This window comes from Pyricularia grisea, assembly GCF_004355905.1.
Source record: "Pyricularia grisea strain NI907 chromosome Unknown Pyricularia_grisea_NI907_Scaffold_7, whole genome shotgun sequence".
NCBI lineage: Eukaryota > Fungi > Ascomycota > Sordariomycetes > Magnaporthales > Pyriculariaceae > Pyricularia > Pyricularia grisea.
Genome location: NW_022156720.1, coordinates 3,003,317 through 3,020,011, shown reverse-complemented (window position 1 = coordinate 3,020,011; position 16,695 = coordinate 3,003,317). Strand labels below are relative to the sequence as shown.

The window sequence follows — 16,695 nt, the reverse complement described above, 5'->3', positions numbered from 1 at the left end:
GGGGGGGACAGAAGGGGTACTACCAAGGCCGTACTGCCTACTCTTTCGCACTTTGTTTCCAATGTGCGGATCTTTGTCGCAGATTCGGCGAGCCAAACCACTGCACCACCCATGATTCAATCACCCGGACTCTACAACACCACCATCAGCGCCACCTTGTGCTAGAGCCTGTCGGCGCTTCTAGAACTAGAAACTGACGACACCCCTTTTTTTCTTTTGTTTTTATTTCCTGTAATCTATGATGCAACCATGGGGACCGAATACCACGTTTGTGTGTGGCCTGTAAGGTTCTACGCTGCAACATTTTACTGAGTACTCGCCACGCGTATTCGTTGGTAAGTTCCAGGTAGAGTTTGAAGGATTTCAGGTTGCGAATGTACAACTAATATAGCAAGGTCCGTTCTGCGTACCACGTACTACGAACTGCGTCGTAGTTACAGGATTGACCATTGAAAACAAATCTACCGCGCTGTGGAAATTCCGTCTTGGCGATAGAAAGGCAAAATACCACAGGATGTTTTGTTGTCCGGAAGTCGTAGATCGCACTTCCAAGGATGGTAGCCAAGAAAAGTATATATTTTGAGGGGGATGTTTAATTTTCCGTCTTGGCTACTCAAGCATAGCATTTCCAAGGACCAGGTAGTGCTCTGGCTAAACTCTTGCATTCTGAGCCAAGTTGCCAGCCCTCAGATGAAAAACTCAGCTGTGTTAGATCGCTCAGTTTTTCAGACCACAGTAGGTTTTCATGAGGGATATATCACTTGCCCTTGACCTTAACACCAAGACAGGGAGGGGCTAGTGAGGATGTTGTTCAAATGTAGGAGTAGGGGTTGATTTACCATTTGTCATTCCGATTGTTTATTGTATACCTAGAGAGGTGATTTTATTTCTGTTTCCCCCGCAAAGAATCAAATCAGTATAGCTGAAACGCAGCTTTTGAAGTATAACACAGCCTCTACCCTCTAAGCACTTAAATACATTAACGGCTGGCAACCTCAATTTCCTGGCCCTCGAAAGCAGGCAGCTCCGCCTGGACATCCTTCCAGACCTTGTTGCCAGAAACAAGCTCCTGAATGGCCTCCACGATCTTGTCTTGGTCGGCCCGGACCTGCACTGTGGTGTCACGGTCACGAAGAGTTATGGTGCCGTCCTTGACGGTCTGGAAATCCACAGTAATACCCAGAGGAGTACCGAGCTCATCGTTACGGCTGTACCGCCGACCAATCGTTGCTGATGAGTCGTCAACACGGCTGGAAACACCGACGGAGCGCAGCTTCTGCGAAATCTTCTGCACGAAAGGAACAAAGTCGTCATGGCGAGACAAGGGCACAATGAGTACCTTGGTAGGTGCAACGACCGGGGTGAAGGAGAGAACCTATGTGTCCGTTAGTAAACCTAGTAGAATAAAAAAAGTTTCTCTCAATCGCGCTTGTTAAACTTACACCACGAGCCTCGTCTCCGCCCTCGCTCGCTCGCGTCCAGTAGTTGTGCTCGAGCAGACAATACAGAATTCGGCCAATGCCGAAAGACGGTTCAATAACATTGGGAATGAACTCTCGCGTGTTTTCTGTCCTCTTTGTCCACGTGATAGACACCAAGTCCTTCTCGACCTGCACCTTGCCGTCACCAACACCAGGGACGTCTACTGTTATGGACCCGTTGTCCTTGAGCTCCTTCTCGAGCTTACCACGCTGATCCTGGTTCAGCTCTAGCAGCACCGTCTCGACGGCCTTGGCATCCTTCTTGAACTTGGGGCCGAACTTCTTCTTGTCAACCTCAACTGTCCACTCCTCGACGATCTTGGGCTCCGGTAGCCGCTGGCGAACAATTAACGGGGCATTGGTCTTCTTGGCGTGTACGCTCAAGTCGTAGGCACTCCTGTCGGCACAGCCCACACACTCGATCCACCCGTATGAAGTCAACAGCTCAGCATCCCAGCAATCACATGCATAGTGAGCCATCTCGTTTGCCATGTGTTGACGGAAGCGAAGCTTTGATTTGTCGACACCGATCTTCTCCAGGAACAAATGTATCCTGGCCAAAAAGTAGCCCAGAGTCTCATTGTCAACCAACCCGTCCTTGACGGCCTTGCCGATCGCTACCTTCTTAGTAGTGGTCTTGCCCGACAGCTGGGTCTCCCTATCCAGTAGCTCAAGCTCAATATCCGCAACCTCTGAGAACCTAGGGTGCTTCTTGCCACTCTCGGGGTCGACGAAATGTTCTATCTCGGCCATCAAGAATTCTCGGACACGAAGCAAGCCAGAACGGGGCGAGATCTCGTTTCTGTATGACTTGCCAATGGATGCGGATGCGAAAGGCATCTGCTGGTTGTTGTACTCGAGGAGCTTAGCAAAGTTAAGAAACTGGCCTTGGGCGGTTTCCGGACGGAGATACCCGGGGAGGTTGCTGCTGGGGCCAATTGAGGTGCTGAACATGAGGTTGAAAGAGACCGGAGGCGTAGGAAGAAGACCAGTCGCAGGGTTCTTGAGGTCATACTTGGTGATCAGGTTGCCCAATGCTTCGCCGTCGTAGTTGTCGATTTGTGCAAGAATCTCCTCGTACTCCTGGACTAGCTTGTCGTCAAGCTTTACGGCCTCTTGCGCGCCCTTGAGCTTCTTCTTCTTCTTCTTGGGGTCCTCCTCCTTGTCCTCGACCTTTTGTCCGCGGGCCTCCTTGTCACCCTTTAGCCTCTGCTCCAGCACCTCCTCGACGAAGTGGTCGGCGCGGAAGATGTCGCCGGTCTTGGGATCCTTGCACATCCAGTCGGCGAACTTGTCGACGTGGCCACTGGTCTTGAGGACCTCGGCGGGCGTGAGCACGGAACAATCCACCTCGAGCATGTCGTCTTCGAGGACGAAGTGTTTGCGCCAGGCATCGATGATGTTAGCCTGCAGCGCACAGCCCGGTGGACCGTAATCGTAGAGTCCGGACACGCCGCCGTAGATCTCAAAAGATGGGGTGTAGAACATTCGGCGGCGCAGGATGGTGTCTAGAGCACCGCGGTCGAGGGGCTGTCCCTTGAGGGTGGTGGCGGGCGGAGCCATGGTGAAAATGGATGGTGGCTGTTGAGCCTGTGGTCTGAAAGTCTGGTGATAAGTGCGAGGGGCTGAGGAAAGAGCTCGCGGGTTGGTAGTCAAAGCGTGACAAAGTTTGCGAGTTCCTGCTCGAGAAGAGAATAAGGTGCCGGTGTTGGGCAGTGGGGGGGACAGGAGCCTCAATGCGATCATAGGCAAAAATGTACTAGAGAGCGAGTCACTGGGTTGCCCAGCACCTTGCGCTCCGAATTAGGATGAGGGGTTTAGGTTGATGCAGAGCTCTCTGCAGGCTGAGTGGTGACTCCTATTTTTTCTCCTGGTGCTGTCCAATTGCGGTCCGCGCGTTCAATGTCAATGCCCCGCGGTCAATTCATTGACCCCACTACAAAACTTTATAGTGGGTCTGACGTGCTCCAGAAAAAAGTTATCGGAATTTCTTGGCGCGCATAGAAGATTTGCAGCTCCGACATCGAAATCCATTGGAGAAAATATTCCCTTGGAGAATTACCAAAAAACTACTACAGCACTTTCACAGCCACAGTCCACTTCTCACCAGGTGCGATGGGCTCTCAAATGGGAACACGCGCCAGGGGCGCATCTCTCTCGCTCAAGACTGTAAACAAACTGAAGAGACAATATCTCAATGTTCGCAACAAAAAGGACAAGGATGCACGAAAGCGCGCAGAGAGGTTCAAGAGGAGGAAGGAGGAAAACGCGGACCCGACTCTGCGCCAGGAACGCCTTGCCAAGAACAAACCTGCCAGTCAGGACAAGAAGCGAGTATGGGACGAGGGAGATGACGACTCTCTTGGGGCCGTTGTCGACCTAGCTGCGCTCAAGCGCAGACGAATTGAAGAAGAGGAAAATGCAGCGCTGGGGGGCCCTGCAGGGCTTGAAGAGGAAAAAGTCCATGAAGACGATGACGCCGACAGCATGCTGGACTCTGAAGAGGAGGAGGACGACGACGATGATGACGAAGCCCGGGAGGAGAGACAGCGATCACAACGAGCACGCCGAGACCCAAGTCTGGTCCCCAGTCTTGCGCCGAGCCTTGCTGTGTCAACAACTAGCACGAATCTTGATCTTACGCCAACTTCTCTTGCACGCAAGTTCCCGACACTGTTCACAGAGGGCCCGCACCCAACGCCCAAGATCCTTGTTACGACGTCCCTCCGAGCTACCATCCACCGCGAGGCCCAGATTATCACCTCCCTATTCCCCAACTCACAATATGTCCCGAGAAGCAGTCACAGATATGGCCACAAGTATTCGCTTCGGGAAATCTGCAAGTTTAGCACCAACCGAGACTTCACAGCAGTCATCCTGATCCGGGAAGATCAGAAGAAACCTACCGGCATGACAGTTGTTCACCTGCCAGAAGGCCCAACATTCCACTTTACCATAAACAACTGGATTGAGGGATCTAAACTGCCTGGCCATGGTAACTCTCAGGTATGGTGTTCGAATCAAATCCTCACGAGAGCTGATGAACAATATACTAACATCTGGGCATAGGGCTTTTACCCCGAACTTTTACTTAACCGCTTCACCACACCATTGGGTCTACTTACAGCACAAATTCTGCGGAGGCTGTTCCCCTACCAGCCAGAGATTGCAGGTAAGACATGCGCAAACACTGCTATCGCAGAGGGCAATGGCGTTCTTTATCACTTTAGTGTCTGAACTAACACAATGTGATCCGGAAAGGCCGAGAAGTCGTTACGATACATAATCAGCGTGATTATCTCTTCGTACGTCGCCATAGATATGTATATCGGGAAAGACGCCAGACAGAAAAGACAGTGGTCGACGAGGAGGGCAAAGAAATCCCAGGATTTTCAGACGTTCGAGTTGGTCTGCAGGAAATAGGGCCACGATTTACTCTGAAGCTACGAAGAGTTGATAAGGGAATCGGTAGGGCAGGTAGTGAGGGCGACGATGCCGTTCAATGGGAATGGAAGGCTGGCATGGAGAAGGTGCGGACAAAGTTCAACCTTTGATTAATTACTAACCCAGCCAAGCTCCTACAAAAAGTATGCGAAAATACCAGTAATACACGGTTCAAATCCCATTCCAGCCATTATAAAAACAAACGTCATGAGTCCGCTCAGCAATAAATGAGGGGGAAAGAAATTGGGATAATACGAAGGTCCTAGGCCCAGAAATATTGGCCCGGTGTCGCGGTAAAAGAAAATAAATCCTGGAAATTTGGTATAACCTCCGACGGCATCCAACTATAAGCAGATGACGGCACCTCACTACCTCCCGGCCTGGGCCTTCTTCTTCTCATTGTGCTTGAGCATCACGACCGAATACCTATCACTGTATGTTAGCAGTCGAAAGCTTCAAGTTTTTTTGACTTGAAGAGAGGGATATAGAGGTGATCTGCAGGCCCCAGCCCTTTTATAGCTGGCAGCAAGATTATGTCCACACTTACCCGACAATACCGCCTATGGCGATGAAAACACCAAGGACTGACTTGTCACCAATGGCACGGCCGGAAGTTATCCAGCCGAGTGCCACGATGGTACATGTCTTCACATGTCCGACAACCGTGCTGGAAACTGGACCAGTCTGGGCGATGATGAAGAACTGAGAAATATTGATGAGGGACGCAAACATTCCAGACTATATGCAGGTCAGCAATGCAACCGCCATACCTCAAAATACAACTTCAGCATAGTGAGACCCCAGCTCGGGTTTACATATAGGGACACCAACCATCATTATCATGACCCAGCGGCTCAACTGGACTTGGGTCCACTTCGGGAAAGTATCGACAAAGGGAATTACGTAAAGCAGAAGAAAGGCCGAAACGGGCGCCTGGTTGTAAAGGAGCTGCATGCTGCTCATCTGCAGCTTGCGGTGGTAGCTCGCGATCCAGACCGTGTACAACGAAGAGGCAAAAATTCCCGAAAAGGCAAAGAAGACGCCCAGGCCCGAGGTCGTCTTCACGTTGGCGTTCGCCGAGGGGAGCGAGTCGTAGTATGACACCAGGCCCACGCCCGCACAGGCGGGGATCAGCATGAGGATGGCGTTGCGGGGCAGAGTGGCGCGGTACAGGACGTAGTTCATCAGGGCCACGCAGGGCGTGAGGAGGATGCGGGCGACCTGGTAGAAGGTGATGGATGAGAAGGCGAGCGAGAGGTTGGGAAGGATGACGTTGAGCGCCATGGCGACTGCCAGCGGCAGGATATCGCGGATGGAGGCGCGGCGCGGCTCGAAAAAGGCGAAGCGCGGGAGGGAGAGCACGAAGAGCGTGAACCAAGTCACGACGAAGTGGAAGCCTGCAAATGTGAGCTGGGCCAGCTTCAGGGACGGATCGGAAAAGATGGCTTTGTTTGTAAAGACCTGTGAGAGTATTGGATACGTCGTTTGGTCAGTCACCGCTTATTTCACATATCATTCACTCTCTGATATCAGGTCTCTCCGCAACTCCTGCCGCAAGATATGAGTCGAGGCTTACAATTCCAATGGTAGCCAGTGTGTTGATGACCATCCAGACCAGGGCCATGGTGAAGCCGCTCTTTGGCGGTTCTGGCTTCTCGTCGGCATGACTGCTCAAGAAAGCCGCATCTTCTCTCTCGTTGCGGGCCTCGATGTCGCCCAGCTCCATGCTTTTATCGCGCCTTGGAGAGGTTGCCAACTTCTCATGCTCATCGACAGTTCCAGCTGCCGTGCTTGAGGAGCCAATCGAGGCCGCCCGCTCGCGGCGAGCATATTCACTGCTTGGCATGATTGCGTCGTGGGGAAACTGGTAGGCAACTCTACTCTGAAAAGCTTTCTCCAGGTACAGGGCTCTTTTGGAGAAACGTAGAATGTAATTGGGATTTTCTATCACTTTGGCGAACTTCCCGAGTACCTAAGCAAAAAAAAAAAAAAAAAAAAAAAAAAAAAAAAAAAAAGTCTCTCGCTCGAGCTAAGGATGAACGAGGAACTGGTCCGCCATCGGGGGATGACTGAGTAGCAGGGTGTGCCCCTGTCTAAGCGCAAGTGGGATGTATTGCTCCGTAGCTAACGTGGATAGCAAGGCAGGTACGGAGTACCTCCGCGTCCCGGGAACGCAAAACGAGAGCGCTAAGAGGGTTAAAGGCAAACACGCGGGTGTCAGAGAGGTCGCTGCGTTGCCGGGGCCCGGCTAGTCCAGGGGTAGGTATCCTTTTGCTTCTCCCCCCTCTCTCTCTCATCTCTAGCCCTGCAAGCCCTGCGCTTTTATCTTGTGCATGTTTTGGTACTATCTCATCCCATCTTATCCTACCTATCTATCAAAACTTACAGTCGCAACGGCATCCTACGTGTGACGCAGGGCCGCGTGACGGGCTACAGGCTACGGTACTTGCGGATGCAAATACATCCAGGATGTACGACATGTGAGGGATGATAAAATACTCATTGTCTGGTTTTCCATCAAGGCGGTTAGGCTAGAAATGGAACTCGTTGCATAAAACTATTGAAAGAACACAATAAACTTGGGAACAAAGTACCGAATGTATCCTTGAGTCAAGTCGAGGGGGTCTTTGGGAATGAAACGGCATAGTACTGTATGTAGTTCGCTTGCGTACAGACAAGACAATTCCGGTGGTCAGCCGTCCAATGGAAGCTAGGAAGAGCCCCTGGACTAAGATCCCGATTTGGGTTAAGGTGATGCTTAGTTACCCGTACATATCCACCAGGCACCTACCTGGTAGTTAGATAGGTACCTAAGGTAGGTATGCTTGGCAAGATACCTAAAGTAACTGATTAACAGCTGCGTCGTAGATCTACCGGTAAAAGCAATGGGAAGCTGGAGGTTTTGGAACAACCGTAATAATTACTCCGTACCCTGGCTGATCAGGAAACCCTTGCCTACTACCAGACGGTTAGCGACTTGAAACAATACCCTCGGAAAAAATTGATAAAAAAAAAAAAAAGAAAACTGGATCAACGCAGAAACAAGCCTTTTGTGACAACAGGCATCTCCACACTCTTTTTAGGATTATGATTAGAATAATAACAGAAGGGTATGTTTAAGCAGCTTGCCAGTTTTAATCCTCCTTACTGAGTTGAATAAAGATAAGCAAGGTTTGGACTTGACGTGAGTCAATTGATTTGGCAGCTTGAAAACCCAAAGAAAGGGTTTATGATTACCTGTTTTTTCTTCATTTTATTAGATGGGATGATGCCAACAAGACGAACACAAGCGCCCGCTGGATTGATTCGTGCTTGTCGTGTTAAAGGGGAGAGAACAACCAGGGGTCGGTGTACTATTGCTACTCGTGGTAGCATCGTAAAGTGGGGCATTGGATCGTCCTGGTACGACTAGTGTGTATCAGCGCCAAGCATCCCCAGTTAGGAATGACGCAGGCACGCAAGTCAGGGTACCCACAAGCAAAACGGGTCCCGCTGGTCACGATTTGAAAACAAAGACAAAAGACAGTCAGTCTGGAGGGGGAAACTCAAAAGATCCATCTAACAGAAGCTCCTTCTAAAAAGGAAAAGAAATACCTAACCAAAACCCCCCCACCACATACATCTTCACGCACTTCAGCTCTTGATGCAAGCTGGGGAATTTACCTACCACCACATCTTAATACGGACACTCGAACCAAGGCTGAGTGTATTCTGCCATGCACCGATAGTTCGGATCCGCGCGATAGGTCGCTCGTTGGACGGCGCCGCCGCGGAAGTAGGCCGAGGCCGGCTTGATACGACGGCAAAGTCAATTTTGAGCCGGTCTTGGGACACCTTAAGCCCTTTGGGTACTTAGCGCACAAGTCTCCTTTGCCTATCAATGACTACTACACCCACCCAAAAAATACACCAAGCACACATGCATTCTAATGCCCCATGCTAGACTAGACAGGTAGGTAGTCACCTCGACCTAGTCTATCTAGTTTGAACAGCTGAAGTTCTCTCCTGTCTTCTTCTTCTTCGCAGTCCAGATGCGAGCTAGACTTGGACTTGTTAGATACTAATGGATGGCGATTTTCGCGAAGCTCAGCTCGATAGGCAGCTCTTTCTTCACAGCCATCACCCCAAAGTCGCTGGTCGCATTGGGATGTGCAGCCGCCTGCAGCACCTCTTCTACCTTGCCTATTCTTGTTAGACTTTGGACAAGATACCTATAGACTATCCCAGACTGGGCTCAGCTACATGTCGCACTCCAACGCCCCTCGCCTCATTGATTGTACGCCTCTTCTTATTCACTCCCGGGGCTTCTGGGCCTTCGATTTGAATGTGTGGCTTGATCAGTAACAAGCTATCTTCACTGATTGCCATCTTCTCCTGACCCGTTTTGCTGTCTCAAGGATATCTCCCTGTTCGGGCTGATCGCCCCAGCCTTAGAACAACAGAGCCCCTCCGGAAGGCTACCCTATCTTAGTGTCGGCAGAGCATGAGCATAGTATCTTCAAGCCTCCACATATAACTAACACGGTCACGGCATCCTACCTAGGCGACTCTTTTTTTTTTTCGTTTTGTTCTCATTCATCATCATCGTCGTCAGCATCATCATCAGATTAGGTGACATCCGAACCTGCCGTCAAAATCTTATTTTTTCTTGGAAGGGCTCTTGTCCACTTTCGCCTTTTTTAATATTTCTGAGTTTTATATTCGGTTCGGATTTCGGGTTTCACTAGATCCCTTTAAACCGACCGTCTTGTGACATCAATCTGAATTCAATTTGTCTTATAACTATTCTCAATTTACATAAAAAGAAGAAGAAAAAAAAAAACACCACTGGAAAACAACTCTGACAACGATCTGGAAGTCGAGATTCTTGCAATGGGTTTGAGCAGCGACAGCAATGGCAACGGCAATGGTGCGTTACCTAAAATGAGAAGAAAAAAAAAATCCAAATTTGTTCAACTATGTACTGACCAAAATGGCTATGTGGACAGGCGCCGGTGGTCCGAACTTCTTCGAGGACTATGGCGTATGGAAAGAGGCGCCGATCCTGAAGGGTACCACCAAGTTTGAGCCACTTCCAGATGTGAAAAACATTATGGTGACGGGAGGTGCTGGCTTCATGTAAGGCTTAGTTTGCCTATGTCCAAGTGCTCTTGGAAAAAGCACGTGCTAACAAACATGCCACCCAGAGCATGCTGGCTCGTCCGACATCTCGCTCTCACCTATCCCCATGCCTACAACATAGTGTCCTTTGACAAACTGGACTATTGCTCCTCGCTTAACAACACTAGGGCGCTCAACGAAAAACGAAACTTTAGTTTCTACCAAGGGGACGTCACCAGTCCGACCGAGGTTATGGACTGCCTCGAGCGGTATAACATCGACACCGTTTTCCACTTTGCTGCGCAGTCGCACGTCGACTTGAGCTTTGGTAACTCGTACGGCTTCACCCACACAAACGTCTATGGCACACATGTCCTGTTAGAGAGTGCCAAGAAGGTGGGCATCAAGCGGTTCATCCATATATCGACAGACGAGGTCTACGGCGAGGTCAAGGATGACGACGACGACCTGCTAGAGTCCAGCATCCTCGCGCCCACGAACCCCTATGCCGCAAGCAAGGCAGCTGCGGAGATGCTGGTGCACTCGTATCAGAAGAGCTTCAAGCTTCCCGTCATCATTGTGCGTAGCAACAATGTATATGGGCCGCATCAGTACCCAGAGAGTAAGTCATGTTCTATATGGCTTTTTTGGCCAAGTTAAGGCTGTGTTCCTGAGTCTGATTGGCTGCTTCACAGAAATTATACCAAAATTCTCATGCCTTCTACACCGAGGCCAGCCGGTTGTCTTGCACGGAGATGGCAGCCCGACACGCAGGTATTTGTTCGCCGGTGATGCAGCAGACGCCTTCGACACAATTCTGCACAAGGGAGAGCTCGGGCAGATCTACAACGTCGGTTCCTACGACGAGATCTCTAACCTTGACCTGTGCGACAAGCTCCTCACCGAGCTAAAGATCCCCCATGAGACAACCGAGGAGTTCCGTAAGTGGGTCAAGTATACACACGACCGGCCATTTAACGATCACCGCTACGCCGTGGATGGCACCAAACTGCGACAGCTAGGCTGGGATCAAAAGACGAGCTTCGCCGAGGGCTTGAGCATCACGGTGGAGTGGTACCGCAAGTATGGAGAGAAGTGGTGGGGTGACATCTCAAAGGTCCTCAGTCCGTTCCCCATCGTTCAAGGCAAGGAGGTCGTGTCTGATCGTGAGCCGGTCACGGATACGCCCCAGGAGCCCATGGAGAAGAAGCGAAAGATCGGTCAGGTGAACGGCAGATCGAACGGAAACGGAGTTACGCATCATTGAGCATTGGGATGGCGGCGCTATAATTGGTGATTGGTGTTATTTTTTTATATTTCTTTTTTATTATAGGAGTTTCCATTAGGGGGGCATTGGGATTTGGATTTGACGCGCAGCCTAGATTTTTACAAGCTCTATATTCTCACGGCATTTTGCTATTTTCAGTTAATGAATTGCGATATAATCCATTATTTGAATTTAGCCCAACAAAGAAGGATATATGCCTACGCCCGCAGTTCACGTCGTCGGCATCCCGGCAAGCTGGTTAAACGACCCTTGTCGTAAGCAGATAAATTCTGATCTTGGCGCTGCAATTATAGATGCGCCTTGTAGGAAAGGCTGAAGAGGGTGAGGGGTGAAACCCGCTCGTCTCACTATGCCAAGCAACTGCCAGGACCACAATATCCCCAAGCAGGATGTCAACCGATGTCGCCTAATGACACCCTGCAATGCATGCCATGGGGCATCACACACCGTTAGATCATTGGCACGCTTCAATTTCAGTCCGTTGAAGTCTGGGCATTCACACAAAAAGCCATGGCGGGAACGCGTCGCCCTGGATGACTTGCTTCGCGCCCCTTCCCTTTTTACCTTGTTTAGTGGCATTCCCCCTAATCAGTTTATAGCACACACGCTCGCTTCAAAACCAACCACTTTGAACAAACGTCTAAGACGGGGCCAAACGGGCAACAAACTCACCAGCTTAGCTGCATACTCCGTCGCAAAGCAAGCAAGCCACCATGAGGCAACATGCAACCCCAGTAGCGCTGCTCGGCTGGTGCGCCGTGGCGGTTAGCGCTGGGGCTCTCAACTCTAGGCAGTCCGGCGACAACTACGTCGACCTGGTCTGCTTCCCTGAGGGCTTATCAAACCCTGAGCCGCCTTGCATTTCCATCGCCAACATTGGTTACAAGTGCACGCCTAACGGCACGGAGCCGCTCGCCCTCGAGGCTCACAAGCAGTGCATGTGCGGCGGGAGCTACTTCAGCGACTGGGCGGGCTGCGAGGCCTGCCTGAGGGCGGCCGGCGCACGCTCCGAGCGCGACAACGCCCGGTACGCGTCCGTCATGGCTTCCGTGTCGTCCGCCCTGTGCGGCTCCGGCACCGCGAGCAAGTCCTATCAGGAACTCTTCTCGAGCATCGACGAGGCCGTCCCGCCCGTGACGACAGGCGCGACTGCCAGCTCGGATCGCCTGTCCAGCTCCACGCAGGTCAGCAACTACTTCACCCTGTCGGGGTCCCAGGGCGCAGGCACCATCACTGGAAGCGCCACGGCCGCCACCAACGTGCCCGTGCAGACGCAGTCGCGGAGTAGCACCGCCAGCTCCTCTAGGACCACGGGGACCACGGGAGGGTCCGGCTCCTCACCGGCGCCGGGATCGCAGTCAAACACGGCCAACGGGAACGAGCCGGCGACGACCAGCAGTAGCAGCGGATTGGGAGCGGCGCCGACGGCGGCTGTCGGAGGGATGGCCTTGGGGCTCGCAGCGGGAGCTTTGGCGGCGGTGTTGTAATGAGGTGCTATGGAACTTCCTATAATTGATGAGGCGCAATGGGTTGAAGTCATTTGGTAATGAACGAGATGGTCAAGGGCTTATGAGTAAAGGAGATATAGGTACTGAGACGTGATACGTATGACGATATGTAGTAAAGTCTGAGTACCATTTTAATAATATACTTGAAAGGCGCTATCACACACGATGTAGTCGTAGGAACCGTGAGAGACTCTGTGTACCTCTTTTACTTTGACAACGCTGTATTTTGATTGTAATGACATCGCTCTTATAGAAGCAAAATGTTATAAAAAAAAAAAGGACTTGAAATATTTCAAGTAGTTTTATGTTTTGTTTGAAGGTCGCCTAAGGAGGTAAGGTAAGGTACCTAGGTACGTAGGTACTCACAGGCAGCATGCCGTTAAAATGTTAGTCGAGAAGTTGCTGCCATTGACGTTGCTTTTACGTGATGACTACTAGAATTAAAATGACGTGGGATTACTTGAGAAGGTTGTACGGAAAGGTTGCTGTACCTACCTAAGGTACCTAGGGTGTTCATGTCCCTGGCACAATTGAGTGGTTGGGTGCGCGGTCCATCATTGCCAAGCTAGGAGCTGTCGCGGCAACTACGTAACTTCTGATGGTAGCAACGATGCGGAGCTTCTTGTTCTCCAGCTTCACACTGAACGTCAATTCTCCACCAAAAAGCATAGAAGAAATCACAAGCCCGCTCTGTTACGACCAGTCTTTCATAAGATCGGAGTTGCAAATCCAATCGACCATGAGCTAGAAGTACCCAATTAACTGCTCCCGAGGATTTGAGCCAAAGCCGTGAAATGGCGCTTGATCCAGCCAACGGCTTCGTTGCGGGCAGCAGCGTCGCCAATCTGGACGACGACAGCGCCACCCTGCCCATATTTGACGTCGAGCGCGTCTCCCTCGAGTTCTCAATCGCCGCCGACTTTGTCGCTGCACAGGTTGCCAACAATGTTCTGGTCCTGGCCTTGTCCAACGGTCGCATCCTCCGTATCGACCTCAACCGTCCCCAGGACATCGATGACATCGATCTCCCAAAGAAGCCCAGCGAAGTCGGCGTCACCCGCCGCATGTTCCTCGACCCGACAGCTTCCCACCTTATAATCTGCACCACTCAAGGAGAGAACTACTACCTGCACTCACAGTCACGTCAGCCTCGGCCCCTGTCCCGTCTGCGTAACGTCATCATCGAGAGCGTCGCCTGGAATCCGGCCCAGCCAAACGCTTCAACGAGAGAGATACTCATCGGGGCCGCCGATGGCAACATATATGAGACCTTTATAGAAACGTCGACCGAATTTTACAAGAAGGAGGAGAAATACTTCAAGCATCTTCAAAAGCTTCCAGATGGTCCCGTTACCGGACTCTGGGTAGACGCGGTGCCTGGTCGGCCAGACGATAAAGTCGTCTTGATAACTACCCAGACCCGAATCTTCCACCTCGCTGGTAAAGCCGGTCGTAGCCATCACCACCATCACGATGGCTCGACGTACACAAAACTGTTCGAATCTGAAGAGCCGACCATCCACGAACTGCCCCGGCCGACCTCTTCTTCGGGCACTAACAAAGCATCCGCGCAACCCGCCTCGAGCCTAGTCGTCTCGCCGGATCCTCAGCAAGACCCCGCCAAACCTTTCCAGGCGCCGCTGCCTGAACGTGTGTTTGCCTGGCTGTCGTCTCAGGGCGTCTTCCATGGTGTCCTGCTCAACAGCCCTCCCGGTCCCGAACTCGGCACCAGAGTGTTTTCAGAGTCCAAAATGCTCCCGAAGTCACAGATTACCTCCACCTTGGATTTTGCAGGCAGGAAAAAGACAAGCACAGAAGCCATAGAAATGATTGCACTGACACAATGGCACGTCGTGTGCCTCGTGGGCCGTCGTGTAGTGGCTGTGAACCGGCTGACGGGGGCTATCGTGTACGATCAGGTCATCCTTGAGATGGGGCAAAAGGCGGCTGGACTTTGCGTTGATCTGCAGAAGAACACCTTCTGGCTGTTTACTGCCCAGGAGATCTTTGAGATCGTCGTGAGGGATGAGGACAGAGACATCTGGAAGATCATGCTTCAAGCACAGCGCTTCGATGCCGCATTGCAATATGCCCACACACCAGCTCAACGCAACGCAGTAGCTACGGCATCGGGAGACTATCTTGTCTCCAAGGGGCTTTTCGATGAGGCTGCTGGTGTATATGGCAAGAGTAATAAGCCATTCGAAGAAGTGGCACTTACTTTTGTGGACAACAACCAACCTGATGCCCTGCGTAAATATTTACTTTCAAAGCTCACCACATACAAGAAAGGCTCTGTGATGCAGAGAGTAATGATTGCCACCTGGTTGGTGGAGATATTCATGGCCAAGCTGAACTCCCTGGACGATGCCATTATCACCAAGGCTGAGCTGTCAGAAGCAATGAATCCTGCCGAGACCAAGGAAAGGCTGGATACTGTGAGGGGAGAGTATCATGATTTTGTCACCAAGTACAAGACCGACCTCGACCGCAAAACCGTTTACGACGTCATCAGCAGCCATGGACGAGAGGAAGAACTACTATTTTTTGCGAATGCGGTCAATGACTACAACTATGTTTTGTCTTACTGGGTGCAGCGCGAGAACTGGACAGAGGCACTCAATGTTCTGAAGAGGCAGACAGACGCCGACGTATTTTATCGCTACAGCAGTGTGCTGATGACACACGCCGCAACCGACCTGGTCGAAATTCTCATGCGGCAGTCGGCGTCGCTGAAGCCGCGGAATCTCATCCCAGCCCTCCTGGAGTACGATCGCAACTTCAAAGGCTCCTTGGCCCAGAACCAAGCTATCAGATACTTACAATACGTGGTGAACCAGCTCGGGTCCACGGATTCGGCCGTGCACAACACGCTCGTCTCCATGTATGCTTCCGTCCCTTCTTCGAAAGACGAGACAGCACTGCTTTCATATCTCGAATCCCAAGGCGACGAGCCTCGTTATGACCCCGATTTTGCATTGCGGTTGTGCATACAGCACAGGCGCGTGTTAGCATGTGTACACATCTACACAAGCCTGGGACAGTACCTGCAGGCTGTGGACCTTGCCCTGGCTCACGGTGAACTCGAGCTGGCGTCTATTGTCGCCGACAGGCCCATCTCCAACCCGACGTTGCGCAAGCGTCTTTGGCTTGCAGTGGCGCGGAAGGTTATCTCACAGTCAGACGGTGGAATCAAGTCAGCCATTGAGTTCCTGGGGCGGTGCGATCTGTTGCGCATCGAGGATTTGATCCCCTTCTTTCCCGATTTCGTTGTTATCGACGACTTTCGAGAGGAGATCTGCACCGCACTGGAGGATTATGGGCGCAGTATCGACTCGCTCAGGAGGGAGATGGAGGAAAGCTCCCAGACGGCGGCAAACATTCGCGTTGACATCGCTGCGCTTGACCAGCGCTATGCCATCGTTGAGCCCGGTGAGAAGTGTTATGTCTGCGGGCTGCCGCTGCTTAGTAGGCAGTTCTTTGTTTTCCCTTGCCAGCACGCCTTCCACTCGGACTGCCTCGGCCGCAAGGTCATGGAGCAAGCAGGCGTGGGCAAAGGACGGCGGATCAAGGAGCTTCAGGTGCAGATATCCAAGGGGCTTGTGAGCGGCACCAAGAAGGCCGAGATGATTGCTGAGCTGGACGCACTGGTTGCTGCTGCTTGGTGAGTACTGTCATCTATTTCATCTTTGGTTTCCTATACCGTTTCTGTCTGTCGTGGCTGGGTGTATGACCTTTTCGCTAACTATTTTACAGTATCCTTTGCAGTGAGTATGCCATCAAGAGGATTGATGAGCCTTTCGTTAGGGCCGAGGAGGAGAAGGCCGAATGGGCATTATAGTGTCGACAACGATTTGTTTATTTAAACTTGAAC

The 16,695-nt window shown here is 51.5% G+C and overlaps 6 protein-coding genes across 6 annotated transcripts; 4 read left to right on the top strand and 2 right to left on the bottom strand.

The window, feature by feature from the left end:
* Nucleotides 1-824: 824 nt before the first annotated feature.
* Nucleotides 825-3,303, bottom strand: PgNI_09925 (uncharacterized protein). Its single transcript, XM_031129906.1, has 2 exons — nucleotides 1,443-3,303; nucleotides 825-1,375 (listed from the first exon to the last, which is right to left on the bottom strand). The coding sequence occupies exons 1-2, from the start codon at nucleotides 3,225-3,227 to the stop codon at nucleotides 980-982; spliced, it is 2,181 nt and encodes a 726-aa protein (XP_030977578.1). The 5' UTR covers nucleotides 3,228-3,303; the 3' UTR covers nucleotides 825-979.
* A 214-nt stretch (nucleotides 3,304-3,517) lies between these two features.
* Nucleotides 3,518-5,173, top strand: PgNI_09924 (uncharacterized protein). The gene is made up of 3 exons (XM_031129905.1): nucleotides 3,518-4,487; nucleotides 4,551-4,653; nucleotides 4,743-5,173. The coding sequence occupies exons 1-3, from the start codon at nucleotides 3,597-3,599 to the stop codon at nucleotides 5,033-5,035; spliced, it is 1,287 nt and encodes a 428-aa protein (XP_030978183.1). The 5' UTR covers nucleotides 3,518-3,596; the 3' UTR covers nucleotides 5,036-5,173.
* A 120-nt stretch (nucleotides 5,174-5,293) lies between these two features.
* Nucleotides 5,294-6,771, bottom strand: PgNI_09923 (uncharacterized protein; the record flags this gene model as incomplete). The annotated part of the gene is made up of 4 exons (XM_031129904.1): nucleotides 5,294-5,351; nucleotides 5,473-5,663; nucleotides 5,757-6,386; nucleotides 6,502-6,771. 4 exons carry the CDS (start codon nucleotides 6,769-6,771, stop codon nucleotides 5,294-5,296), a joined length of 1,149 nt encoding a protein of 382 aa, XP_030977563.1.
* Nucleotides 6,772-8,464: 1,693 nt separating this feature from the next.
* Nucleotides 8,465-11,431, top strand: PgNI_09922 (uncharacterized protein). The gene is made up of 5 exons (XM_031129903.1): nucleotides 8,465-9,201; nucleotides 9,323-9,834; nucleotides 9,914-10,043; nucleotides 10,112-10,647; nucleotides 10,721-11,431. The coding sequence occupies exons 2-5, from the start codon at nucleotides 9,798-9,800 to the stop codon at nucleotides 11,290-11,292; spliced, it is 1,275 nt and encodes a 424-aa protein (XP_030978097.1). The 5' UTR covers nucleotides 8,465-9,201; nucleotides 9,323-9,797; the 3' UTR covers nucleotides 11,293-11,431.
* Nucleotides 11,432-12,026: 595 nt separating this feature from the next.
* On the top strand, nucleotides 12,027-12,800 carry PgNI_09921 (uncharacterized protein; the record flags this gene model as incomplete). Its single annotated transcript, XM_031129902.1, has 1 exon — nucleotides 12,027-12,800. The coding sequence occupies one exon, from the start codon at nucleotides 12,027-12,029 to the stop codon at nucleotides 12,798-12,800; it is 774 nt and encodes a 257-aa protein (XP_030978181.1).
* A 770-nt stretch (nucleotides 12,801-13,570) lies between these two features.
* Nucleotides 13,571-16,662, top strand: PgNI_09920 (uncharacterized protein; the record flags this gene model as incomplete). The annotated part of the gene is made up of 2 exons (XM_031129901.1): nucleotides 13,571-16,485; nucleotides 16,578-16,662. Coding segments are annotated over 2 exons (3,000 nt in total), but the record flags the coding sequence as incomplete, so codon positions are not given.
* Nucleotides 16,663-16,695: the final 33 nt, after the last annotated feature.

Excerpts from the sequence above, each read along its gene's own strand:
- PgNI_09925 (XM_031129906.1), bottom strand. The coding sequence starts at position 3,227 with ATGATCGCATTGAGGCTCCTGTCCCCCCCACTGCCCAACACCGGCACC. Across the intron at positions 1,376-1,442 it reads GCGGAGACGAGGCTCGTGGT|GTTCTCTCCTTCACCCCGGT; the intron begins GTAAGTTTAACA and ends ACGGACACATAG.
- PgNI_09924 (XM_031129905.1), top strand. The coding sequence starts at position 3,597 with ATGGGCTCTCAAATGGGAACACGCGCCAGGGGCGCATCTCTCTCGCTC. Across the intron at positions 4,488-4,550 it reads CTGGCCATGGTAACTCTCAG|GGCTTTTACCCCGAACTTTT; the intron begins GTATGGTGTTCG and ends ATCTGGGCATAG. Across the intron at positions 4,654-4,742 it reads CTACCAGCCAGAGATTGCAG|GCCGAGAAGTCGTTACGATA; the intron begins GTAAGACATGCG and ends TGATCCGGAAAG.
- PgNI_09922 (XM_031129903.1), top strand. The coding sequence starts at position 9,798 with ATGGGTTTGAGCAGCGACAGCAATGGCAACGGCAATG. Across the intron at positions 10,044-10,111 it reads ACGGGAGGTGCTGGCTTCAT|AGCATGCTGGCTCGTCCGAC; the intron begins GTAAGGCTTAGT and ends CATGCCACCCAG. Across the intron at positions 10,648-10,720 it reads GCCGCATCAGTACCCAGAGA|AAATTATACCAAAATTCTCA; the intron begins GTAAGTCATGTT and ends GCTGCTTCACAG.